Source organism: Panthera pardus, unplaced genomic scaffold (genome assembly GCF_024362965.1).
Source record: "Panthera pardus isolate Hobbes unplaced genomic scaffold, ASM2436296v1 HiC_scaffold_2, whole genome shotgun sequence".
Taxonomy (NCBI): Eukaryota; Metazoa; Chordata; class Mammalia; order Carnivora; family Felidae; genus Panthera; species Panthera pardus.
Window position 1 is genome coordinate 31,455,345 of NW_026526765.1, and position 27,444 is coordinate 31,482,788.

General features: G+C 38.0%; 1 protein-coding gene across 5 annotated transcripts in view; it reads right to left on the reverse strand.

Annotated features, from left to right (window-relative positions):
* Window positions 1–27,444, reverse strand: part of FYB1 (FYN binding protein 1) — a 164,122-nt gene that overhangs the window by 49,364 nt on the left and 87,314 nt on the right. For all 5 annotated transcript variants that reach the window (XR_008423687.1, XM_053906950.1, XM_019464226.2 and 2 more), the window contains exon 3: window positions 2,207–2,363. Coding sequence is in view for 4 of the 5 variants with exons in the window: in XM_053906950.1 (XP_053762925.1) it covers window positions 2,207–2,363 (157 nt within the window). In the remaining variant the exon portion in view is untranslated. The remainder of the gene's footprint in view (window positions 1–2,206; window positions 2,364–27,444) is intronic.

A 27,444-nucleotide genomic window follows, 5' to 3' on the forward strand; every position in this document is an offset into this window, starting at 1 on the left:
TGAGTACTACTATTTGCTGGTCCTCTGCATCCTTTAAACGAATCATCAAATATATGGTGGCCTTGGTAACTCCCCATATAGCAAGAATAGTGCTGAATACTCCTCTTCTCCACAGTTTCTTCAATCACATAATTATCCGTCTTCATGTCTTATATATTTTCAGGGATTCATGCTTAGGGTATTTATTAAAATTTCTCACTAGAATTGGATACAAGTGAAGCCAGTAACTGGGATAGGTCACATAATAATATTCAAATGTACTAAGATCATGATCTAATGGATTACATTTATCAGACTAGGAAAAAAATTAGGGAAAAGAAACAGAATTTTATTTATTTACTTATTTTTTGAGAGAGGGAGTGAGGGTGAGTGAGAGAGAGAGAGAGAGAGAGAGAGAGAGAGAGAATCCTAAGCAGGCTGCATGCTCAGCGCAGAGCCCAACACAGGGTTCCATCTCCCAAGTGTGAGATCATGACCTGAGCCAAAATTAAGAGTCAGATGCTTAACTGATGAGCCATTCAGGCACTCCAAGAAATGGAATTTAATACATGTGAAAGCAAAATAATTATAGAAGTCAAGTGTATGTAAGAGCACATGTTAATTAGTTGTTTTAACTAATCAAATATTTATTTAGCATTTACATGTTAGTAGGCAGATGGCTTAAACTCTTATTTGGTAGCAAGATATCATGGGGTATTAGAGTCTTTCAACTAGAATTCTTAAAATCAAATGCCTGGAAGGCCACGAAGGCCACGAAGTCAATATAAATGCATATTGCGGGCCACAAATAAGATAATAGCCACTATGCTGCTCTAACACTTTCTAGTTTCTGCATTTATACTCCAAACAAACACAATAAAGTGAAACATAGTGGTGGCTACCTATTTTCAACCTCTGCTCTAAACTATGATCATTATCAATAAAGGAAAGCTGGCAATCAGGCATCGATATTGACAGATTCTATTATATAGATTATGGATATGAAGTACTTTCAATATAAAGACATGATTAACAGATTCTATTATATGGATTACAAATATTAAGTACATTAAATGTAAAGAACATCAGTCTGGTAAAGAATTGAAGTGGAGGAAAAATTAACTGTTGCCAAATATTTTGGGATATTGCTTATTTGTGTTCAAGGAGAACGAAGTAAAGCAATTTTCTAGAAGATGAAAAGGAAGATACAGTCTAACTTGCCATAAGGATTTATACTTGCCGTTATCCAATTATTTCCTTTTAAAACGGCATTCATTCTAGTCCAACTTTCTGTTTGCTTTTTCTTCAACCAGCTATTCTGGTCAATCATGGATAAAAAACTTGTGCATAGCAACCCATACAGTCTTGACCTTTCTAGAAAGCACCATCTAAGAAAAGCAGGAGTGGGCTTGAATAACAGTTTCTTAGTTTTTAAACACACTGCCAAAAATCTGAAGCCTGAGAGAAAAGCTGCGCTTTTTGCTTAAAGAGGTTATTTAGCAGAGTGGTTAAAAGCACATGTTTACTTTGGACTTAGACTGACCTTGCCTCAAATTTCTACTCTACGTTCCCGTGTGATCTTGGAGAAGTTACTCAACCTCTGTAAATTCCCATTTCTTCATCTGTGAAATGAGGAAAACATTTTTCACGTATATATATAAAGTTCCTAACAAGTCATAAGTAGTCAGTAAATTGTGGTGCTGGTGCTCATGATAATAGTGGTGACGGTGTTGATAATGCTGGTGGTGGTGATGGTGGTGATAATGGCCATAGTGGTGATGATGGCGGTAGTAATGATGATAATGGTAATGCTGGAGGTGATTTGATGGTGGTGATGATAATGGTGGTGACTTTAAGGATGGTGGTGGTGGTGCTGGTGATGATGATGGTGGTGGTGGTGGTGATGGTGGGGGCAGTGGTGGTGATGGTGGAAGAGATAGTTGTAGTGCTAACCTGAGGAATGTTTCAAAACTTTTAAAAAGGCGCTGGAATTTTTTTTCGAATGAACTCCTAAGGAAAAAAAAAAACCACGGTAAAAACATAAAACAAGAGTTGCTCAAGGAAGTGGGGGTATGAGAGCAGCCTGCTCAGCCCTTCCTTCTCCTTGCATCTGCTCACATGTGTGGCCCACGCAGTTTACCACGGAACTCTCAGCGTTCAGCCAAGCATAGTTTGAAAATCTATGGCAAGAGACCGACAAAGAAATAGCAAAATAATCTTTGCTTACTTTAGATCTAAGGGAGGCTTAATGTTTCTGGGAGGTAGACTTGGGACTGGCGGTTGTGTTGGGTGAGATGCTGGCAATGGTGGTTGGCTGGCTGGATGGGGCGGTGGAGGTGGTGGGAGGGAAGTAGTTGAGTAACACATTTGGCCTTTGTTGGTACCTAAGAAGCAGAGGAAAAAAATACCATGAATTAAGATAAATCTTCAAAACACAAGAGCCGGCTATTCTGAGTATGCAGAAATGAAGATCTTAAATATAAAAACGTAAGAAATGCATCCTAGGTTGAATTAATGCTTTAAAGAATCTAATATTCTAAGTACCACAGAACGTGGCATTTAAATTTTCTATTTTTTTCAGATTTATTGAGGTATAATTCACAAGTAAAATTATCAGATATGTAATGTCTATAAGAGGATGATTTGATATATGTATGTATTTTGAAGGGTTTTCCCCATTGAGTTAATAAACACATCCATCATCTAACATGTTTATCTTTTTGGGGGGCAGAGGGTGAGAAGACTTAAGTTCTACTCTCTTCACAAATTTCAGTTATACAATACAGTGTTAACTATAGTCACCATGCTTTACTTTAGATCTTCAGAACTTACACATCTTATAACTGAAAGTTTGTACCCTTTGAGCAACCTCTTCCTAGTTCCCCCACCCTAGCCCCTGAAAACCACTTTTCTACTCTCTGTTTCTATGAGTTTGACTTTTTGTTTTGTTTTGTTTAGATTACACGTATCAGTGATACCATGTGAGCTTTGTCCTTGTCTGGCTTTCTGGCTTATTTCACTACCATAGTGCCCTTCAGATTCATCCATGTTGTCACAAATAACATGATTTCCTTCTTTTTTTAAGTGGAATAATATTCCACTTTATATATCTACCACATTTTCCTTATCCACTCATCCATTGATGGACACTTAGGTCGTATCCATTCCTTGGCTGTTGTGAATCATATTGCTATAAATATGAGAATACAGATATGTCTTCAAGATAATTATTTTGTGGCTTTTAGATGTATACCCAGAAGTGGGATTGCTGGATCATACGCAGTTCTACTTTTAATTCACTGAGGAAAGTCGATACTGGTTTCCATAGTGGCTGTGCCAGTTTATATTTCCGACTGTGTAGACAAGTGTTCCCTTTGCTCCACTTCCTGGCATTTGTTATATCTTGTCTTTTTGATAATAGATATCCTAACATGTGTGAGGTGATATCTCATTGTGCTTTTGATTTGCATTTCCATATTGACTAGTGATGCTGTTAAATATTTCTTTTTTTTTTTTTTTTGAGATAGATAACTTCTTTAATTCCCATTATTAAAAGGACTTTCTCTACTTCGCTTAGGAAAAGCTTAACAATTGTTAAATCTAGGTATTGAGTATATGGGTGACAAATTTCATAATGAAAAGTGAAACAAAACAAAACAAAAAAAGAACCTTACTTTTTTGAAACTTTTGTAACTTTTAGTTTTAATATTCTGGACTTTATGAAGAAGCCTACATCAACTTTAATATGACATTCTTTATGATTTAAAACATGTAGATGGTTTTTCATCAGACTCATTATTTTAGACGAAAGACGTTTAGTTTTTGTGTCTGATACTGGTAACACATTCTTACTTGTTTTCAAAGATTTCCTTGAATCATTAATGACAAGATGTATTTTGTTTCATGTGTGATTTCTCAATATTGAAGTTTATTAAACAATCTCACAAGTAAATCATATATATAGTAGAGGTTATAATATAAAGACAAGCAAAATCAAACAAATATAAATCACCCATAAAATCATCACCCAGCAATAGCTACTGAGTTCCATGTATTTTAAAACATTTTAGTGTAAACACATACTTTTATGGCAGAGGAGCAAAATGGGACCATTTTGGTATTTTGTTATCAGTTTAAAATTTTTCTCATTGTTCATAAATATAATTCCAGGTTAATATAACTACAATATGATTTTTAGTAACTAGACAATTTTTCTTTATGCAACTCTACCATGATTTAAAAAAAAAACACACTAAGGCTCTAATATTGGATATTTGCATTAATTCCTTTCTTTTTTGCTATAATAAAAAATGGCTTAGTCTTTGCACATATTTAAAGTTTTTTCTTAGAATGGATTCCATTAAGTGGAAATGCTGGGTCAAAAAACTTTTTTTAAGACTTTGATACAAAATACAAATTATTTTCTGGAGTGATACCAACTGCTGGCTCCATCACTTAGTATAGGAAAGTGCTGATTTTCACATATTTTTGCCAACATTGGCATCATATGTTTTGAAGTTGACAATAGTATGGAAAACTTCTACCTTTTGCTTTAATTTCATTTTATCAAAATATCAATATCAAATACCAAAACTTCCAACATTTTAGATGTTTCTTTTGCATTTGCCTTCATATACAGACACACACACACAGATACACATAGCTACTGCTTGAAAAAATTATTGATTTTCGATTTGCTAGATGTAGGTATTTTCCCTCCTCCCTTTCCTTTTCCAGCGTAGCAAAAGAATAACTTTTTTTTTTTTTTGATTAAATCCATGTTCATGGTTTTCATTATCATGACTAGGTAAATATTGTGCTTCTCTGAATCAAGTAGGGTACTCTAATTGCATTTACTTATTCATTCAACTTACTGTTTTCCTGGAGTTAACAGCTGTCTTACTTTGTCATTTACAAAGATTTTTCTTACTTCCCACAATTTCCAACAGTGCTGTAAAATGTCTGTAAAGATTTCCTACAAAACCGAACCTGTCAGATAATGAATCGGTTCCAGCATAACTATCATCCCTGTCCACTTGTTCTAATGTGCGGTTGCTTGTAAAGTCTGCCACATATCTGACATTCGGAGATGTCTCTTTGTCAGCGTCATGGCTCTGATGCATTGAGAGAATGCATCTCTCAAAAGGGTCCAAGATCTGGAGCCAAAGTGCTCAGGTTTAAGTTCTGGCTCCACCACTTACCTGCTGGGTGACTTGGGTAAGTCACTTCTGGTTTCATCTGTAAAATGAAGATCATAATAGTGCCCCCTCATAGGGTTGCGGTGAGGATGTTAGACTTAATACACATAAAGCACTTAGGACAGTACCTGGCATATAGTAAGTTGAACATTTTTTTTTTATTTAACAAGTATTTATTGAATGTTTACTGTGTGTCAAACTCTGTTCTAGGCACTAGGATACAATGGAGGAAAAAGCAGCCGCACATTTCTGCTCTTACGGATTTGAGGAGATAGATAAGAAGTAAATACATATAAAATTATGAGAAGTGCTAATAAATGGTGGAAAGACCATCTAATGGTATACTGTTGGCATCTCTTCCCTATTCTGCATTCAGTGACCTCACTATGGTAGATTGAACTTGGGCATAATGGGAGTAGCTAGGTCGTGGAAATAAACGAGAACTATAACTTTCATTATTGTTCTGTTGATTATTAGGTATAAGAAAGTGATGGAGGAAATGCTTATCATGCAGATTAAACTTAAAAGCATGTTGTTTCTATACCTATTACATGGTAAATAGCATAAAACATTCAAGAAATATTTTCCAGTATTTGAAAGCTATTATACAAACTCAGCAAAATATTCACTCACATCATTGACAAATGAGTGAACTTCTGACATATATCTTTGTTTCTCATTCATCTTGTTAACATAAATGAAAATAATAATCAACATTCAGGTTGGAAGACACTCATTGCTTAATGTCAACCATAGGTTAGCTACAGACACAAGAGACTGGCAAAAATCAACAATTGGCCATATGGAATTATCAATAAAGAATATTGTATAACTTATTCTTATTTATATATTATGTGCCATGCATCTTTAATACCAAAAAATTTAATACATGTATGTATATAAACATTACACACATACACACACTCTTTCTTAGAGAACTAGTTAAAAATTTACCAGCATATCATGCTTATAATTCGTAGGTTCTTGTGGCTATATCATGAATAGAATGTCTCTGTATCTCCCCAATTTGCATTGACCCTTTCTGATTTTATACATTATGCATTGGAATTATGTATGTTGCCTACTTTCCCGAAATATGCGGTTTGTTTTTCTTGTCCTCCTAATTTTGGGGCAATTTTTTTGAGAGGAAAAGGGGATGCATTCTTGAAAAATGTTTTCCTTTAATGTTACATGTCTTTGAGGTCCATCTTTTCATTTTTATAACCATTTTTCATTTTAATTGTATTATCTACTCAAATCCTTTGGCTGTTTTTATTTTATTAAAAATTTTTTAATGTTTATTTTTTGAGAGAGACAGAGAGTAGGAGCGGGGGAGGAGGAGGGAGAGAAGGGAACAGAGGATCTTAAGCAGGCTCTGTGCTGACAGCAGAGAGCCTGATGGGGAGGTCGAACCCATGAACTGTGAAATCATGACCTGAGCCAAAGACAGAAGCTTAACCGACTGAGCCGCCCAGGCGCCCCACTTTGCCTATTTTCAGAATAGTATTTGCTTTTTCTTAGTGGCTAGTAGAACCTCTTTATTCAGGGTATTAATCTTTTTGCCACTTATATGGACAAACAATATAAGAATCAGGCTGCTATGGCTCCTGCTTCTGCCTATTCATACCAAAAAACTCCCAACAACAAAAAGGAAAACAAACAACTAAACAAACCACAAAACATAAACCAAACTATGCCTCAACCAATAAAACCAAAAGTCTTCAAAACCTTTGAAGGAAATATAGTACTTCACTGTAAATTACCTTAAAGGGCTAATGGCAGGGTTTTAAATGACATATAAAAAGCTTCTTTGGCTGGTAGAGAGAATTAGTTCCCCTGCAAATCTGATAAATAAAATTTTCCAACTGATTCTATTTATGTTAGAAATATTTTTCCATCCCATTTTTGTAATCAGTAAAGTTAAACTTGTTTGATATATAAGACTTACTGCCTTTTCTCTGATTCAGTGAATAAATTCTTTTATATATAACTTCTATCACTAGAGTTATGTTTAAGAAGGCCATCCCTGCCCTGAGAAGACATAATTATTTTTTAGTTTATTTTTAAGGATTTTATTTTTAAGCAATCTCTATGCCCAATGTGGGGCTCGAACTTACAACCCAGAGATCAAGAGTTGCATGCTCCACCGACTGAGCCAGTCAGACGCCACAAGAACACATAATTATTAACCTTACATTGTTTTCTACTTCTCTTTGGACTCATTTTTTAACATTCAACTCTTTGAAACTATGAAAAATTTATTTTGGGGTTAGGAGTTAGGTGTGAGGTTGGGATCTAGTTTTATGGGTTTTGTTGCTACTGCTGTTGCTTTTAAATCATTTACCAAATGTCTCATCACCATTTATCTAATGGGCTATTACTGACTTGAAATGACTCTTTTATCATAGAATAAACATTAAAAATTCTAGTGAATTTGGGGCGCCTGGGTGACTTAGTCGGTTAAGCGACTAACTTCAGCTCCCATCATGATCTCACGGTTCATGAGTTTGAGCCCCTGTGTCGGGCTCTGTGCTGACCGCTCAGAGCCTGGAGCCTACTTCAGATTCTGTGTCTCCTTCTCTCTGCCCCTCCCCACTTGTACTCTGTCTCTCACTCTCTCTCAAAAGTAAATAAACATTAAAAAAATTTTTTTAAATTCTAGTGAATTTCACAGACGAAAATGACATTTCAATTTATAAATAATATGGTTTGATTGATTCATAAGTGATTTGAAAGCTGTACGCATGGAGAATAAGCCACTATAGGTGGAAATTAACAAGTTGTTGTCTAAAAAGAAGAAAAATGTTTTTCATCCATTTGTGACTTATCTTTTCATGGAAAAGATTTTGACGACCTGGGGGCATTACCATCTGAAAGTGATCTAAGGCTTGGAGGTAAGAAGTTATAGACATGGTTGGGGAAACAATGCACTGGAAACACTAAAACGTGACTTATCCCAAAACCCATGTACTACTTTTTCATTTTTGCACAGGCTTCTGAGACTTTCTGGTGGGGCGTCTGTGACAGGCCCCTGACCTTCTGCTTGCTTGGCATCTATTCTCCTTTCCTTAGTGATAATAACTTGAGCTACCCAGAAAGGGGTGTGCTGGCTTCCCCCTGGACTTGGACCTTCAGGGAGGGCCCCTGGCATTGCCCTCTAACCACCGCCAGGGAAGGGTTTGACTGAGGATGTGGTGGAACTGGGGCAAAGTGCCCCTGAGAGACAGAGAGGGACTGGTTGGATTTTTTAAAAATTACCTTTGGAAAATTGCCAGAGATAATTTGAAAGGCTTAATGAGGCACTAAATTAATTATTCAAGTGTTCTGCTCCTCATCAAACTTGGGGGAACCTAAACTAAAGTCTTCCTATATTACACTAGTATTTAGCAGTGAAACATTTTGCTTTGCAAAATCTGCGGTCACTTTCAAATCCTACAAGGGATATATTTGCATGTATACAAAATAATTCTAAGGAAAAGCATCTTTGTTTTTCTGGGGAAAAAAAACAACAACAGGAGGCTTACCTTAATGTATGGTTGGCTTTGAAATCTCTTTCTGGACTTTTAAAGTATGCTAAGATGTAATTAATGATATTGGAATTCTCAAAAGCAAAAATCTAGTCTGTTGTTACAGAAAGCAGAGGGTGGGTATTGAATTATAATAAAATAAAGAGGAAACAGAAAAAAGAAATCTATAGGACATTTCTGAGACTGATAACAACAACACTAAGTAATCACTTTTTTTTTTGACCCAGCACATTCTAGACATTTTACATATTTAATCTTATTCAATCTTTACAATAAATCAATGGGGTTCTTCTCTAGTTTCCATTCAAAAGTTAAGAAAACTACACATGTTCAGAGAGTTTGGAAGCAACAGAAGTAGGGTTTAAATGCAGCCAGAATTTGAACTTTAGTCAATTTCTATGCTGTCTACACCCTTTCTGCTATGTTCTGTGGCTCCTCAAGGAAAGGAAGTAGACATTACTGGTAAGTTCCAATGCACGTATTCACATACTTTCCAAAGATCTGAGTGTAAGTCTAGGTTTTCTGACTGATACCTTTCCTCATAGTGTGATTTTGTACAACTATTTTCAGTTTCGTGTAGGGCAGAACTAACTCTGGAAAATGTAAAGTAATTCTGGAGCATATACTCACATATTTGGGTGCTTTAGATGCTAAGTTTATAATTTATACCAGAATTTGATTTTGGAAACCAGATAGCAGGAAAGTGGACATTCAAGAGCTAGTGGAAGATGGGCCCCCAAAGATGGATGACTGACACAGACTAGCAAGGAAAAAGTCTCAAGAAATGGAATTGAGGAATTCAAAATAAAGTCATAAAAGGACTTAGAAGATATGAAATAAATAAAATAAAGGAAAAGACCAGTTTAGAGTTTAGTGTGCATTAAGAATTAAGGATACTGGGTGCCTGGGTGTCCCAGTTGGTTAAGTCTATGACTTTCGATTTTGGCTCAGGTCATGATCTCACGGTTCATGAGACTGAGCCTTGCACCAAGCTCTGTGCTGACAATGTGGAGCCTGCTTGGAATTCTCTCTCTCTCTCTCTCTCTCTCTCTCTCTCTCTCTCTCTCTCTCTCCCCCTCCCCTGCTCATGCTCACTCTCTCTCAAAAAAAAAAAAAAAAAAAAAAAAAAAAAAGAATTAAGGATGTAAGCTGAGAGATAACACCCCAAAATGATCTAATATGGGTCTTATCCCCGAAGGCTCAGGAGGTGTTTGTTGCCTGGGTGATCTGTGGTTTTAAAATACTAGATCTGACAAGATCATTTGGAATTCCTCAAAGAATGATAGGATCGTGCAGGGATATGGGCCTCCTAGGACTGCTCTCCTGGACAGTTCAGAATGACTCAGTGGAAATTAAACTAATCAGGTGAATTTGCAACCTACTGCCCACTCTCATCCCAACTCAGAATCCCCAGAACTGTGTTCCTGGACATTTTGGGAGTAGCTCAAGGCTTCAAGAAGGAGATATGGGGCATTTTGCTAAAATGTCAAGTGGGAGCTTGACTGGCATCTTGCTGTAACCTTTGAACTTTCACCAGAGATGTAATAATTTTAATAATGAAATTCTTTTTTTAATTAAAAAAATTTTTTTAATCTATTTATTTTTGAGAGAGAGACAGAGTGCAAGCGGGGGAGGAACAGAGAGAGAGGAACACAACAAATCTGAAGCAGGCTCCAGGCTTCAAGCCATCAGCACCGAGCCCAACGCAGGGCTCGAACTCATGAACTGCAAGATCATGACCTGAGCTGAAGTCGGATGCTTAACCGACTGAGCCACCCAGGCACCCCTTAATAATAAAATTCTTAACCGTAATAAAAAAATGTGACTAATGGCAAAATAAGAGAGAACTGATTATTTTTGTAAAAGAGGACAGTTCATACTGGTTACAAAAAAAAAAAATGGGAAGGGTTGGGAATGAAGGAGAGGGATGTAAAAACACGAAAACAACTCTCAAGAATCTGGGAGGTTATCAACCTTTGGTTCAAATTCTCATCTTGTTTAATTTTGGAACCTCAGAAGAAGCCTTGCACAAGTCAAACGCCCCTGCTCAGGCAGGCCTGAGTGTGTGCCTGATGGTTGGAACGCCAGCACCAATTACCAGGAAGAAACGACTAGGCCCTCCGTGAGTCAGTGGTGCACAGGATTCTCTGGTTCTGCCCTGAATGCTCCAGATTCACTGAAACACAGGCTGCCCAAAGGGGTGACATTTTGTCAGGATCTAAAACTCTCAAAACTAGCAAACAAAAAGAGAACTGAGGGGGAAGAAAAATGGGGTAGGGAGAAGGTGAGGGGGTAATTAACAAAAGACATAGTGAGGGTGGCAGTGTCCTCCTATTATGGAGAATGGAACAAACAAAAGTATACAAACTTTACACTTTGCAGTTTTTTTGCGAACGAAATACTGCTTCTAGATATTGTCACAATACTCTTATAATACGAAGATGTATGAGGTCTCAGGAAATCTACCCCAGAGATTCTGACATTTATGACTTTTGACTAAGAAGGTACCTATTGTCTTCGTGTCCCATGGGGTCTGAGGAGCATGTAGCATTGTGGTTCTTGATTCCCTTTTTAATCTATGGATTCCTTTACAAAACCAAGGACACTGTATCATACTTGGGGGCCTGCAAGTGCACCCAAACCCTGACCCTAGACCAGGTATTTTTAACTTTGGTTTTCTTGGGATGTCTTGAATTGGGCCAGGTATTAAAAAACTTTGATTTTACCACCAGCTCCATCACCAAAGAGCTCTTTGTCTTTGGCAAATCAGTTAATCTTTGCGTTGAATTAGTTTTTCCATCTGTTGAGTGGTAGTAATAGGATCTCAACTACTTCACAAGGGTTTAAGGGTTAATGAGCTGATAGGCATGAAAGCATCTTGAAAAGCCCAAAGTATTGTATAAACGTAAAAGATGGTCCCACAAGGATGAGGGGCCTGTAAATAAAACCATTACCAAGTTACCTTGACTTAGCATACTTTGAAATCCTTTATAAAGTTCATCATTTATTTATTTGGGAATTATGACATGCCTGCCCCAGGATTTAGCCATTGGACTGGCAACTCAGAATCTAGACTTTTATTTTCTTTGGGCCTGGGCAGGCACATAGCTACTGCCCACCCAAGAGGGAAGAAGAGCGCTAGCAGCTCTTTGGTATTTCCAGAGTCTGAACTGGCGAACCCTACACTAGGTAATTTGTACAATACTAGGTGCACACTTAATGGAACCCCTAGCAGCTGCATGCCGATGCACATTCATTTATACCTAACTGAACAGGAACTTTCTCAGGACCAAATATCACTGAGATCTTATCACATTTACCATAATGGCTGTTTCAATGCTCCCCACATTCCTGGACCTCACCCATGCCTTCCTCTTTCACCACAGATAACTTTACTTTTTATTTTACTAAGAATAGGCAGAGCACTCCAACTGGCCCTCCCTACTCATCCTTCATTTTAACTTTTTAAAACCTCCTTATATTCTGCTCACTCTTTTTTTTTTTTTTTTTTTTTTTTTTTGCCCCTGGTTCTCTGGAAAAATGTCAATCTTTCTTACTAATATTAACTGGCATTCTTGGCTCTTATCACTGCCCGCGTCCTTCTAGACCCTGTTCTGTTGATTATTCACTCCTTCACTGGCACTGAGTACAACCATTTAGTAAGCACCTACTATGTGCTCTGGACTGTGTGTTTCAACCTTTAAGGAGGACTTTTCTTTTTTTAAAAAAATTTTTTTTTTTTTTTTAACGTTTATTTATTTTTGAGACAGAGAGAGACAGAGCATGAACGGGGGAGGGTCAGAGAGAGAGGGAGACACAGAATCTGAAACAGGCTCCAGGCTCTGAGCTGTCAGCACAGAGCCCGACATGGGGCTCGAACTCACGGACCGCGAGATCATGACCCGAGCCGAAGTCGGACGCTCAACCACTGAGCCACCCAGGCACCCCAGGAGGACTTTTCATCTTAAACATGGTCAATCTTGTCTACTCCAAAGAAACACAACAATAGCCTCTCTTATCCTTGTCCTCCATTCTACTACCAGCTGCTTTTCCTTCTTCCCTTTATAGCCAAACTCCCCGGAAAAAAAGTCTCCATCGGCCACTTCTCTATCTTTATTTTGCTTGGGTGGCTTCATGACAGGACAAAGAATGAACAGGTTTGGGGAGGTGTGGGTTTGAGTTCAGATTCACCACACTTATGAAAACCTTCAATTGCTTATTACTCAATCTGAGGCCTTGAGTAAGTTGCTTGATTTCTCCAAGTCTTTATTTTCTCATCAGTGAAGGAGTCATACACACCCACCTTGCAAAAGCACCTGACCACACTGTAACGCTCAATGAACGTTCCTACTCTTTTTAGCTCTTACTTGAGATGGCTACCTCATTGATACACTGCAGTCTAGCCACCTCAGCTGTAAACAAAACAAAACACCCTTTCCCCAAACCGATCATGCCAGTCCTGGTTCTGTTAGGATATCTTAGAATGAATGAAACATCAGGAAGTTTAACTTTAAATCCTTAGAACCATCGAATTAGGTACCCAAACAAACAAACAAACAAACAAACATTACTTTCACTTTCCTGGTTCCTTTAAAAATTTTTTTTTAAATATTTATTTATTTTTGAGAGGAAGAGAGAGGGAGAGACTGAGTACAAGAGGGGGAGGAGCAGAGAGAGAGAGAGGGAGACACAGAATCAGAAGCAGGTTCCAGCCTCTGAGGTGTAACCTCAGAGCCCTAGGCAAGGCTCCAACTCACGGAGTGAGAGATCATGACCTGAGCTGAAGTCAGAGGCCCAACCGACTGAGCCACCTAGGTGTCCCTCACTGTCCTGATTCCTAAACACGCCAGAAGCAATTTTCAACATGGGAAGAGGAATGGTTTGGTAGAGGGAATAGTTGTGCTGGGGTCATTCAAACTTGGGTTTGACTACCAATCCCATTCAGCACTAGTTGTGTTACACTGGATGACTTATTTTTGTTCTTTGGGTTTTCTATTCCTTGCCTACGTTGTATTAAGACTACAGATTCCTAACTTGCAGGATGGCTATGAGAATGAGGAATAATAGAAAGGTGTACCTGTCCAGAAAATAACAGGTGTTCTACTTATGAATTATCCTAGAACCTGCAACTGTTGTGTTTGTTCTATATGGGACAGGCTCTTCTTACACGTTTGAGGGCACATTTGTTTCCATCTGTGTAGAAAGAATAGGATAATCATACTCTAACAACTTAAAAAAAAAGTTTTCTAGGGGTGCCTGGGTGGCTCAGTCAGTTAAGCATCTGACTCTTGATCTCAGGGTCATGAGTCAAGCCCTGCACTGGGTTTCACACTGGGAGTGAAGCCCACTTAAGAAAAAAGTTTTCTAAACTACCATTTTTGCCTGAAACCACATGCTAATTGCCATACATCTGACCATTTTGTGGAAAGAAAGCTTTTGAAAGGCCACCTGCCCTTTTAAATGTAGTGTGGTTGCACTGCCCTTCTGTAGTGTTAACACTGATGCAACCTAATGTCGCTCAGAGAGCTCTCCATTTGTACACAGAGCACGCACAGGTGGTTTCTTACATTAATTTTATTTTCTTTAAAATTCCCAAAGTTTATCATCTGTGTGTGTATCTATGTATCTATGTATCTATGTATCTCTGTATCGATTTGTTTTTTTCCTGGTTCCACAGTGAACTTCTGCGGGTGGGTCTCCACTGTCAACATCTGTGTGTACCCAACACTCTGTGTCTATTTACTTGGCAGGGCATTTAATGTTCTACTGATTTGGACATTCTTTTTCCTTTACTCTTTTCCCTTTAGAAAAAAACAAATAATAATTTGGGGCACCTGGGTGGCTTAGTCTGTTAGACATCTGACTTTGGTTCAGATCATGATCTTGTGGTTTGTGGGTTTGAGCCCTGCATTGGGCTCTGTGCTGACAGCTCAGAGCCTGGAGCCTGCTTCGGATTCTGTGTCTCCCTCTCTCTGCTCCTCCCCCACTCACGCTCTGTTTCTCTCTCTCTCTCAAAAATAAACATTAAAAATTAAAAAAAAAGAAAAAACTGATTTAAAATAGTTTATTGTAAAATAGATATATACATGGCAAATCATTTAAGAAAATAGAAGACGGACTGTTGAAAAGAAATCTCACATTCTAGATCCTGTCTCCCAGTCTCCACCCTAAAGACAACTGTTACCAGTCTTTTAAGAAATGTACATTTTTCAAGAAATACTCCATTTTTTTTCTTACACAAATGGGACCATGGTACATGTTATTCTATATTTTGTTTTCTTCATTCAAAAAAGAGATTATTCTATATATAAGGAAACCAAATTTCCCCCCATAGCTATGGAGCTCTTCCTTGCATAGGTTTACCATCATTTATTTGACCAGTCTTCTTATTGATGGAAATTTAGGTTATTAAAAAAAATAACTTTATTGAGGTATAATTCAATAAACATACTAGTTTAAAGTCTACAATTCAATGGTATTTGTATATTATAGTTGTACAACCGTCACCGTAAACTAATTTTAGAACATACGAATCACCACAAAAATAAACCCTGTAACCTATTAGCAGCTGATCCCTGTCCCTGCTCTCCTACTCCTGCTGTAGGCAACCAATAATTTACTTTTGGTCTCTTTAGATTTGTCTACCCTGGCCATTTCAAATTAATAGAATCATACAATGTGTGGTCTCTTGTGACTGGTTTCTTTCACTAAGTTGTTTTTGGAGTTCAGTCGTGTTGTAGCAGATACCGATACTTTATTCTTTTTTATAGCTGAATAAAAACCTACTGCATGGGTGCCACATCTATTTATCTATTCGTCAGTGGTGGGCATTTGAGCTTTTTCCACTTTGTAGCTACTATAAATCATGCTGGTACGAACCTTCTTGTACACATCTTTTGTAGACATACGTTTTCATTTCTCTTGGATATATGCCCAGAGTAGAGTTGTCTGACCATTGGAGGGACTCTAGGTTGTTTCTTATTCTTCCATATTTTTGGATTATTAGATAATTACTATTATAAAATTATTCTTGTACCTGTGTCTTTGTCCACAAGCATAAATACATCTGTAACATCAATTCTTAGAAAGTGGAATTGGTGGGTCAAAAAAACCAAACATTAAAATAATTTGGTAAATAATGCTATTTAGTGAGATTTTACAATTCATTTGTCTTCTAGCTCAAGAGGAGGATACCGATTTTACCATAACCTCACTAACACTGTGCATTATCATGCTTTTTTAGTCTTTAACAATTTCTGGGGAGTAAAAAAAAATGGTGTAAAATTTTAACTTGCATTCTATGTTTTTGAGTGAGGCTAAGGATCTTTTCAAATGCTTATATGACATCCTATTTGTGTGTGTGTGTGTGTGTGTGTGTGTGTATCTTTGTGTCTCCTTTATATATGTTAGAGGTATACATAGCATTCTATTTAGCTAAATTGTTGAGAAAGAACATTATCTCTTTTATGATTGGCATTTGCTCTCATATAGAATATCATTTACAATACAGACATATAAGTAGATATTGCCATTTATGTTAAATTATCTTAAAGTTTTTGACAAGATCCCCAGCAGCCTTCAAAGGTAGGACTTGAAACTTCTGGGTCACAGGCTTAGAACACCTCATTTTACCAAATTTCTCCTTGCCCTAATTCAAAGCCATCTGTTCTTATCTTCAAAGGATTTGTAAACCCATAGTGGATGGGAAATTTTGAAAACCAATGTAGTTGAAAACAAAGCACTGTAACTATATTAGTAAGAAACACTTTACTTTGAAAGCAAGCCGCCAAGAAAATCATGGCCGGCTTAGAATAGTCCGTCAAAATGGAAAGAAAAGTAATACTGAAACATGTGTGTTTACATTGTTAATCAAAGCAGAAATTTGGATGAAGGTGAAGAAGTAGAGATCAAAACAATATGATCGTCAATTAGAGAAAAATAAGTAAAGAAAGTCTTCATTATCTTAAAACTTCTCTATGTCAGAACTAACTAACATTCAGGGTCTCTGAATATTTTTTCACTCTTAAAACTTCACTACCCCAATAACTTTGTTGACTACTCATTTGTTGTCTATATAATTATTCATATAGTTATATGTCACCATGTATCAAGTGTAATATATTAAATATCAAATGTAAATTGTTTTTATAAATGATTTTATTTTCTATTCATAAGATGAAATTCAAGTTATTAGGTGGTAATTTGACAGAAGACTACTGACTTTTGAATCTTTCCTTTTTGTAAAGACTATAAGTTATAATTTAAAAAGTCAGTATATAGGAAAGATTTATGGGGTTTTTTGGTCAAATGCTCATAATTTACCAAGTGCCTCTTTCTTGCTCTGAGATAGAGCATATTTGAGCAGAAGACAAGAACTGTATTTCTTTTCTTCAAATACTAAAAGGTGTTTTAAAAGTATACCAACAACTTACATGGGAGCAAAGAAAGTACTAGAATTCAAGTTTTAGAAACATTTGCATGTGAACTACTTTATATGTTGAAGGGATAATGAATGTTCTGGAGAAATTAATACTTTGAAAATAAAATCAATATAACCCAGATACATAACATCTATGAGCAGAAAAGGAGTAAATTTTGATGCTGCAGAGACACTATCACAGCTTTAGAATATGAGCAAATAGAGGAATAATTAAAGCAGGGGATTCAAGGTCAACTGTCATTGGAAGCCAGGTAGGAACATGCTTGTGCACACTGAGGTGGAAATGTGACTTTGGAAGATTTCATAGAAAAATCTAGATTCATTCGTCACGTATTTACAATGAGCTAGAGTCTCGCAGTAGCCACCCCATTGAGACAGGGCACAAGTCTCCTGTTTACCAATTTCTGAATGTTGGCAACTAGGTAAACAAAACAAAATAAATAAATAAAACAAATAAAAATCTGAAAAATTCTGCACACCAAACAAAGCACAATTATAGGCTATATTAATTTGTGACAAATCACCTTTGTAAGTTAAGAAACAGGAAGTGCCATAAAGAAAAGTTTTATTAAGGGAAATTGATCACAGGTTCATCCAGGAAGCCTTTTTTTCCCTGCTAAAACTATGGCATTTGGAAAGGGGTAAATTGGATTGTCAGACCAGGTAGAGAGGCATAGGAGTTCAGGAAAGAGGACAGAACTGCCAACAAAGAAGGAAAAGCTTCCCTGTAGTTCCTGGACAGAACAGGTGTTCTGGTGAGACTCCAAAGGAAGAAGCATTGGAAAAACAAACGTGACTATAACCCCGTGTAACTGCAAAAAGCACGACTATGTAGAAGGTGGGTGTAAATAGAAGGTACTCGGTTCAGTGAATGCCTACCTCTTCCATGACAATGACTATTATTGTCATTGCTGTTTTTGGAAGATCACCTAGGGAAAAGAAAGGTGGGATTCTGAGTCAAGAGCACAAAAGCATCAGATGATAAATCATACCTAGAGAAGGGGGCACCTGGGTGGCTCAGTCGGTTGAGCATCTGACCCTTGATTTTGGCTCAGGTCATGATTGCATGGTTCCTGAGTTTGAGCCCCATGTCAGGACAGAGTCTGCTTGTGAGTCTCTCTCTCACCCTCTCTGCCCCTCCCCTGCTTGCAATCTCTCTCTCTCTCTCTCTCTCTCTCTCTCTCTCTCTCAAAATAAATAAACATTAAAAAAAAAAAAGACCTAGAGAAGAGAAAGACATAGAAGACCCAGAAAAGTCATAGAGAAGCTCCTATTAGAGGTATGATCTTATGCAACTTTCTCTCTTCCTTCTTTTCTTAAAAAAAAAAAAATAAGTATTTTTATTTACCCAAATAATATATTAAACATTTCTGGAAAAAGTTTTACGGCACAGATAAAGTAACATTTCACATGACCTCTCACCCTCTATTCTGCTCTTCTTCCCAGAGGCAATTATTGTTTACCTTTGCAGAACTTTTTCTATGCATTTACTCACCTATGAATGTATGCATAGCAATATTGAGTTAAAACCTCAAATATTACTGTACTCTGAATACCATATTACATATACTGGGCCTATGTCATTCTTTGTAACTCTGGCAGTGTGTTGTGTGATCAGGACAATCCATGGTTTGTTTAGTCTTTTCCGCTTTGCCTACTAACAAGGGGCAGTGAGCATCCACAAACATACTTCTGTGTATATGTGACAGTGGTTTTCTAGAAGAGATGTCTAAAAGTAGAGTTGCTGAGATAGAGGGACTTGCACATTTTATATTCACAAAAGTCCTGTCAAATTGTCCCCCAGTGGCTGTCACTATAGACTAGCTGAAGTCTTGTCTCTTCATAACCTGTCTACCACTGGACGTTTTTAGCCATTTTTCAATGACTTCATCTTTCTGAGCCTCTGTTAAATCTGTAAAATGATAAAAATCCCACTTCACAATAATTTATGATAATTATGTTAGTTAACAAAAGTGCCTACCCAAGTACCTAGCTCACAGTAGGTACTTCGTTTAATGTTCATTCACCTTCCTTATTATGGATCTGTGAGGGAAAATTTAGTTAAATTAGGTGTATTTGTATAACTTTTTTATGATGCTAATAAATCTTTGCAATTATTAGCATGTGTTTAACCATTGAGTAAACCCACTTTTTAGTTCATATTCATATTCTATTTTCTTCATATAATATTTTTTAATGTTTATTTATTTGAAGGGAGGAGCAGAGAGAGAGGGAGAGAGAGAATCCATGCTCGGCGGAGAGCCTGACAAGGGGCTCAATCTCACGATGAGAGATCTCACAATCTGGGCTGATATCAAGAGTCAGATGCTTAACCGACTGAGCCCCCTAGGTGCCCTGTCATATCCTATTTGCATTTACATTAATCCTAAAAATAGGATATCCTATTTTTAATTAAAATGATCTAATTAGGAATATTCTTTCGAGTTTAGTGTCGCTGTAGTTTTGTCTTGTGTTATAACTCAATCTTCCCCACTATATTTCTTTTTCTAATTACTGTGAAATCTTTGTTTTTATAGTTCATGGTGACACTGTTTGGCCTTCATTTGTTCCTTTATCATTAGTCTGAGGCAAATAAGAGTGTACTTTAGTGAAAATTAATGTAAATCCAGGCTTATATTATTATTAATTTTTTTAGTTTTTCACTTGACTAAAAACCCAATTAAAAATTTTGTATAGAAAATTTAAGATCTCTAAATTTAAGGACCTCTAAGAATGTCCAAAGACCTCAGATTGAAATACACTGTCTTGACTGTCCACAGCTCAGTCAGGCTTACCAGTTGGATGTACACATTTCTCTACCTCATTGATCTTCTCTGTATGCTTTGCTTAATTATTCTAAGCAAACAATATGTACCAAGTTTTACAGTCCCTAAATCGAATTGATAAACTCCAGGGGCACCTGGGTGGCTCAGTCAGTTAAACATGTGACTCTCCATTTCAGCTCAGGTCATGATCTCACAGAGACTGAGTCCTGCCCTGAATGGGCTCTGCGCTGACAATGAACAGCCTGCTTAGGATTCTCTCTCTCTCCCTCTCTCTCTCTCTTTCTCTCTCTTTTTCTATCAAAATAAATAAATATTCCTCTTTTGTTTTTCTGACTCATTACACCCAATACGTGAGCAATTCCTATCAATGCTACATCTGAAACATTCCAAATTTATCTACTTCTCTCTCTTCCACTGTGCCATTCTGGTCCAAACCACATTGTTTCTAACCTTAAAGCCTTCTAGCCAGTCTTTCAGCTTAATTATTATCATTATTATTATTTAAAAATTTTAAATGTTTATTTATTTTTGAGAGAGAAAGAGACAGACAGCATGAGCAGGGTGGGGTAGAGAGAGAGGGAAACACAGAATCTGAAGCAGGCTCCAGGTTCTGAGATGTCAACACAGAACCCGATGTGGGGCTTGAACTCACAAACCATGAGATCATGACCTGAGGTGAAGTCGGATGCTCAACTGAATGAGCCACCCAGGTGCCACATTATTATTATTATTTTAGACAGAGTTGTGTGCTCAGGGAAGGGCCAGAGGAAAAGGAGAGAGAGAATCTCAAGAGGGCTCCACACCCAGCACTGAGCCTGATGTGGGGCTTGATCTCACAAGTGTGAGATCATGACTTGAGCTGAAATCAAGAGTTGGACCCTTGACCGACTGAGCCACTCAGGCATCCCTTTCAGTTTCATTTTTATTTGCCTACATTTTATTCTCCTCATAGCAAAAGAAGTCCTAAAATGTAAAGCAGATTGTAACATTCTTGTTCATAATGACTCCAATTTTCATGGCTTCCTTTCACAAATTCCAAAGTATGACTTCTTAGGACCTGTGGGATTTGGTCAGTGCCTGTTATTCTGGCCTATTCCCCCTTCACCTATCATATTCCAGACCACTCTATGTATTTCTATTTTTTTAACCACATTAAGCTGGTTCTTGCCTAAGGAATTTGCCCTAGCTGGTCTCTGCCCAGACATTCCTATCCTATATCACTGTATGGTTGGACACCATAATACTAGTTTTAGTACACAGTAGTGGAATTGAATGTTACAGGGCACTGAATAGAAAGAATTATAGTCAGATATAAGCAGAAGTTGTAATTAGTAGAAATAATAACTTTTAATATCAGTCTTGGAATTGGAATAAAATGCTACCCAATAGAGAAATTCACTAGGTCTAAAATTTATTGAACTTAAAATCAGTGACTTGGCCAAGAGATAGCAAATCTTTGGCAATAAGAGAGCAGGACCATTTGGGAGTACAAGACCAAGACCAAGGATCGTGAATACATAAGAACTGGACTAGTCAAAGGTCAGCCAGAAATGTCAGCCAGGGAGGAGACAAGAATCCAAACTAGTCGGACGTGAGTATCTGTCAAGACCATGTACTTTGGACTTGGAGTCACATCCCTTTTAACTTGTAGAGAACTTCTGCCCTCATCCATTGACTGATCCTCGTTACTTGATTGTTGTGTGCCTGTAGAGAGCTGGTAGTTAATCATTATTACGTAGTTTGTGGTCAATGAAGCAAGACAGTGCTAGTAACCTAGTGAGAAATTGGACATGAAGTACCCATATTAGATCCAGATAATGTGGCTTGCTAAATGCATCTTTCATAACCATGAAAGGTAGTGATGTTGGAGTTTCAGTGTTACGAAACTGGGAGGAAGGATAAGAGTGTTGGTAAGCCCCCACTTTGGGCTTTCCGTATGTTCCAGGACTTCACTCAAACAATCGACGTATGATGGATACCAACCCACCTAAAATCCCCCAGCCTGGTTTCTTCTGGTATGCTTTGCTAAAACTGTATTACTTATACTTGGTAAACTTTGACACCTACAAATTGTGTCACAGTGCTCATTTTCACCAAACCTCCAATGCAGTTTTTTGCAGGACTACATCAAAGGGGCACATGTAACTCAGATTGGTGATAACACCTCGTTGTAGGGGCTACAGTTGCTTTAGAAAATAAAAACTATGTTGAAAGATTCCCTGGTAACTTAGAGAGGTCTAACTAGGATGACATTAAACAGAAAAAAGTACAAGTTAGTTACTCAGTGACAAAGAAACGAGTACATGTTGGGGAAAAATCAACTATGTACAGCAATATGTGTACCTTTATAGGTGTGTACCCTTACATGTGAAACATCAGTAAATTACATAGCATAGTTCTTTTAAAAGGTAAAATGGCTGGGGTGCCTGCATGGCTCAGTCAGTTAAGCGTCCAACTTCAGCTCAGGTCACGGTCTCATGGTTTGTGAGTTAAGCCCCCGTGTGGGGCTCTGTGCTGACAGCTCAGAGCCTGGAGCCTGCTATGGATTCTGTGTCTCCCTCTCTCTCCGCCCCTCCCCCACTCATGCTGTGGGTGTCTCTCTCTCAAAAATAAATAAACGTTAAAAAAATAAAAAAAAAATAAAAGCAAAAGTGGTATTTGTTATTTTAGATACTTCAACTGAAATATGACTCCTAGTTTCTGGAAAGAATCCTATTTTAGGTTCTTATTCGATTTTCAGAATTCAACTGTTCAGACCTTGGTTATTAGCCTGATTACTGAACTTAGATCTATAGCAGTAGTTTTCACAATTTAGGGTGCATAAAGATCACTTGGGTGCTTATATAAAAATAGGTTCTAAAAACTCATTCCTTAGACATTCTGATTCGGGTGCTTTTGGAAAGGGCTCAGAGGTCTGTCTTCTTGCTTAGAATCTTGGGGAGTTCTGATGCATGTGGTCTACAGACCACACTTTGAGTAACACCGATTTTTTTTCTTCTCCTTTAAATGAAATAAATAGTGAAAGTCAAGTCAGCTAATGCTGGCATTACTGAGCTGGTAAAAGGTTTAGATTAAGACATAAAAAGATGTTTTAAGTAGATTGTTTTATTACTTATTTATTTTTTAACTTTATTGATTTATTTTGAGAGAGAGAGAGCACAGGAGGGGCAAAGAGAGAAGGAGAGAATCCCAAGCAGACTCTGCACTGTCATCATGGAGTCCAATGTGGGGCTCGATCTCATGCACCATGAGATCATGACCCGAGCCAATATCAAAAGTCGGACACTTAACCAACTGAGCCACCCAGGAGCCCCTAAGTTGATTGCTTTAAAAAAAAAAAAAAATTAAATAACCTGAAGACAGAGGCATCTAGGTGTCTCAGTTGGTTAAGCGCTGACTTTGGCTCAGGTTGTGATCTCACCATTGGTGAGCTTGAGCCTCGCATCGGGCTGTCTGCTGTCAGTGCAGAGCCCGCTTCAGATCTTCTGTCTCCTTCTCTCACTGTCTCTCCCCTGCTTTCTCTCTCTCTCTCTCTCACACACACTCTTTGTCAAAAATAAACATTTAAAACAAATAAAAAAAAAATAACCTGAGGATAGCATTTGTCCATTTTAAAAACAGTAGTTTTTGAAATCTGGGCCCAGTACCAATAGCATCAGCATCACCTGAGAACTTACTGGAAATTCAACTTCTCAGGCCCCATCCCAGATCTACTGAATTAGAAACTCTGGGGCTGGGACTCAGCAATCTGTGTTTTAATAAGTCTTCTAGGTCATTCTGACATACACTAAAGCTTGAGAATCACTGGAGTAGAATAAATGGTGCTATACCTTGTCCTATTCAAAGGTCAATATACAAATGTAGAAGACTGTGAAGAGAATGGTAACTTTAAGTAGTCATTGCACTACTAAGGTGTGCAACTTGTTGCCTGCAATGTAATATTATCACAACCTCCTTTTTCAGCCTTAAAATGCAGGTTGTTTATTTTTGACCTTCAATAATATTGTATCAGCTACTAGCTGACAGTTCTAGTTAGTACTTCATTATCTGAGAGTTCCTTCTGGTTATGATTTGCCCTTTCCACAAGGACCAAACCTTATATGATCCCACCAAAGTTGAAGTAAGAGAACTTGGTGATTATGAATTGGGAAAAGACTCATTGAAGATGCCCGGGGCACTACCCCATTGGTAATTGGATGGATGGGGAAGTGACAAATAGAAGCGGAGGGTGATGAAGGCAATCGGGAAAACCAGAAGATGACGTTAGGAGATGTGGCAGATTGAAAAGATTGGGGAAAGGAAGACAAAGTGACGAGGAACACTCTTTAATATACTTTTTATAGAATGCTGACGGCCAGTTTTCTATCCAGAAAGGGAATGGAACCAGGCAAAGTGGATTCATCAAGAAGGCAAGATGCCTTTGACCACCTACCCTATACCACTTATGGGGCAAATGACCAAGGAATAAGAATCTCTGATCCTAAGGACGGAACCATAAAACTGTAGAACTGAACATTCTTGTGAATCTACTATTCCAGGGTAGTTCATCAAGTTTGACATAAATAGACCTTTATGAGGCCATCTTCTTGCTTCTACATAGGACTTAGAAACACAGAAGAAGGGAATCACTTAGTCTTAGGATGATATCTTATGTGATGTCCTCTTAAAAATGTCCTCCATTCTGATCAAAGATAAGAAATCTGAGGTCTAGATAAGTTTAGTGATTCACAGAGCTTAAAATCAGGAGATTCAGGGACAAGCATCCTGTTTTCCTTATTCAAGTCTTATATTCTTTCTACCATTCCATGAAACCAAAAACTGTGCCCTCTTTCTCTTTGTGTCTCCTCATCTCATTTGTTTGAAAGCTCTAAAAAGGTAAAAGCTAAACATCTTCCTTTTGAGAGTTTTTTCAGCATCTCATTGGTGAAATAACAGAAAAAATACATGCTACTCTGTAAAATGAAAGAAGCTAAGGAGGGACTTGGCAAAACCAGAAAATCAACAACTGATAAACTAAGCAAACATGCAGGTAGAACTCTTCCCCCCATACGGAAACAGTTTCTCCAAGTGTTTTGTTTTGTTTTGTTTTGTTTCTATGAAAAGGAGTACCTTAAAATTTCTCAGAAGTCATGGCTGTATGTTTGCTTGCCCATCCATGTGTTTGCATGTGTGCATGTGTGTGCTGAGATGATTCTAGGGGTAAGCAAGAATGATCGCTAACTTCCCAGAAAGGAGGGAAATTGTTGATAGTCAAATCTCTGAGCTAGGGGAAAGAAAAGGGGACCTGAGGTGGGAAGAGAGAATAGGGAGGACATTTCCCAGGCAGACTCTCTATTGACTGTTCAACCTTTATGGAGAATCCAAGATAACATTAAAGAAGCGACCCATTTGGTGGAGTGGGGAGTACGTCAATAGCATGTGGGTTAGACATCTATTTGATAGGGTTTGGAGAAGACTCCAGTTGATACAATCCAGCCATAGCTGGGCGGATTGAATCAAAACTGTTTGGAGATGAGAGTGGCTGACATGGGCTGGAGTGCGGGAGTGCCTGATTGTTGTCACTAGTGGGGGCTTCTTTTGACCTCAGTGGGGTAAAAAGCCCTGCCTTTCTCTGGACATCACAAGAAAAGAAGGACAAAAGTTTGCTGTGAAAGTATGTGGAATTGCTGCTTTGTAATTTCATAATGAGTTCAACTGTTAGGGCACCTTTTTGTGCAGCTTTCTTACTATGTAGGATGTTTCTATGAGGTGTAAAACTGTAGTCTTATGACTGCTCACTGTTTCTCCTGGCCAGTCGTTATAGGATGCTGGGCAAAAAGGAATCTCAGGATATATCTGCTCATGGTTCCAAGTGGGGGTGGGACAGTACCAGCTTCCAAGGAAGCATTTGGAATTAGGGGTGGGAGTGGAGGAGGGACTGGTTTTCGGTTGCTGCGATGGCTCATGAGTGCCACCAGCTTTCCAGTGGCTAGAAGTCAAGGAGGCAAGATAAGCAAGACAGTTGTGTTCAGTGAGGAATAGTGTGTCCTCAATGGCCAGTGGCATTTAGAAGAACCGAACAGCTCATTTTATTTATGAGATCCAGGGGTTATGTGCTCCAGAGGCAGGTACGGAGCCTAGATCAGCTCTCTCTAAATACAGCAATGCAGTGTCCCTTCTACCAGAGCTCATTCTGCTGCCCCACCAAGGCCTTCTCATAGCTACCATCTTGTATGCAGAGAAGCCCAAGACATTTTTACATCCACCTAACAACATGATTGGAAAGGCAAGTTACTTTGACTATACTCGACATCATCAACAAAAACAAATCCATACTTTCAAACAACTGAACATTTAATAACTTGCCGCTGTGAATGATCTTATGATTAGTCTTCTTCTGGCACCGATGATCATGAGCGGCTTTCCTTTGAATGTGCCAATCTTTCAAAAGATAAATGTTGTTTATCTCTCAAGACAATCATAAATCGTGCAAAGACAAAGATGCAAACATCGGAGTTTTTCAGAAATGTGGTTTTTTGTTCAAAGTAAACTAAAAATAGCAACACAACTTCTTGATTTTCTGATTCAAGTCATCTCATGTGCTAGTCACTTGGTTTGGTTTCCCAAGCCCACTCTAACTGAGATGGTGTAGGCAGTGAAAAAAGGGGCACTGGTAAATGTCTCACGAAGTTTCATCTTGAAAGGTGGGACTTAAACCAGAAAGGTAAAAGGCTAGCCTAATTTCCAGAGACTGAGTGGTTACAATTTCAATTAGGCATTATACACCCATAGAGGAAGGCAGTTCTCATTCTCATATATATTGCATTTCTGACATTGAAAAATGTGGACTCTGTCTCAGGAATTTTGCCCTGGCAACCCTGGAATAGAGGTTTTTGACAGCTGTCATTATTTCCAGGCCTTCATGGCCCACAATTACTGGTTCAGAACCATCACCCTGAATTTCATAACATTACACAGCAGCCTGCAGGCTAGGGCCTAGACACTTTTCTGGTTTCCTGGGGGCTGTGGCTAACCTCCAGCATTTATTGTTTTTTATCATTTTCTTGCGGCCTTCTTACAAGGCCCCTGCTATCCAGAGAAGTTTCTATTTCCTGGGAATTAACATAAAGAAGAGGTATGTAACCTACTTCTTTCAATTTCACAGATCTGTAGAGCTGGAAGGTGCCTTAGAGGTGGTCTAATTCACATTCTCTTCCTGTTTTGCAAATGAGAAGGTAGTCAAAGAAATTACTTGCCAAAGTCACCCAAAGTTGATAGAGTTGGGCCCCAAATGGAATCTCTCAACATTAAACACAACTACATTGTCCCATTCAGTATCTGTGGGCTGATGAGGTTCGCTACCACTCAGAACACTCAAACTACCCGTTGTCATATAATTAGGGAATCATTCGGAATACAAAACCATTTCTCCCCCCCGCCCCAGCAACTTTTTCAAACTTTGAAATTGCTTTACTTCAAATTTTTGAACCTCAATCTGTATATCACAAAGGGTGCCACCAAAATCCCCAACACTC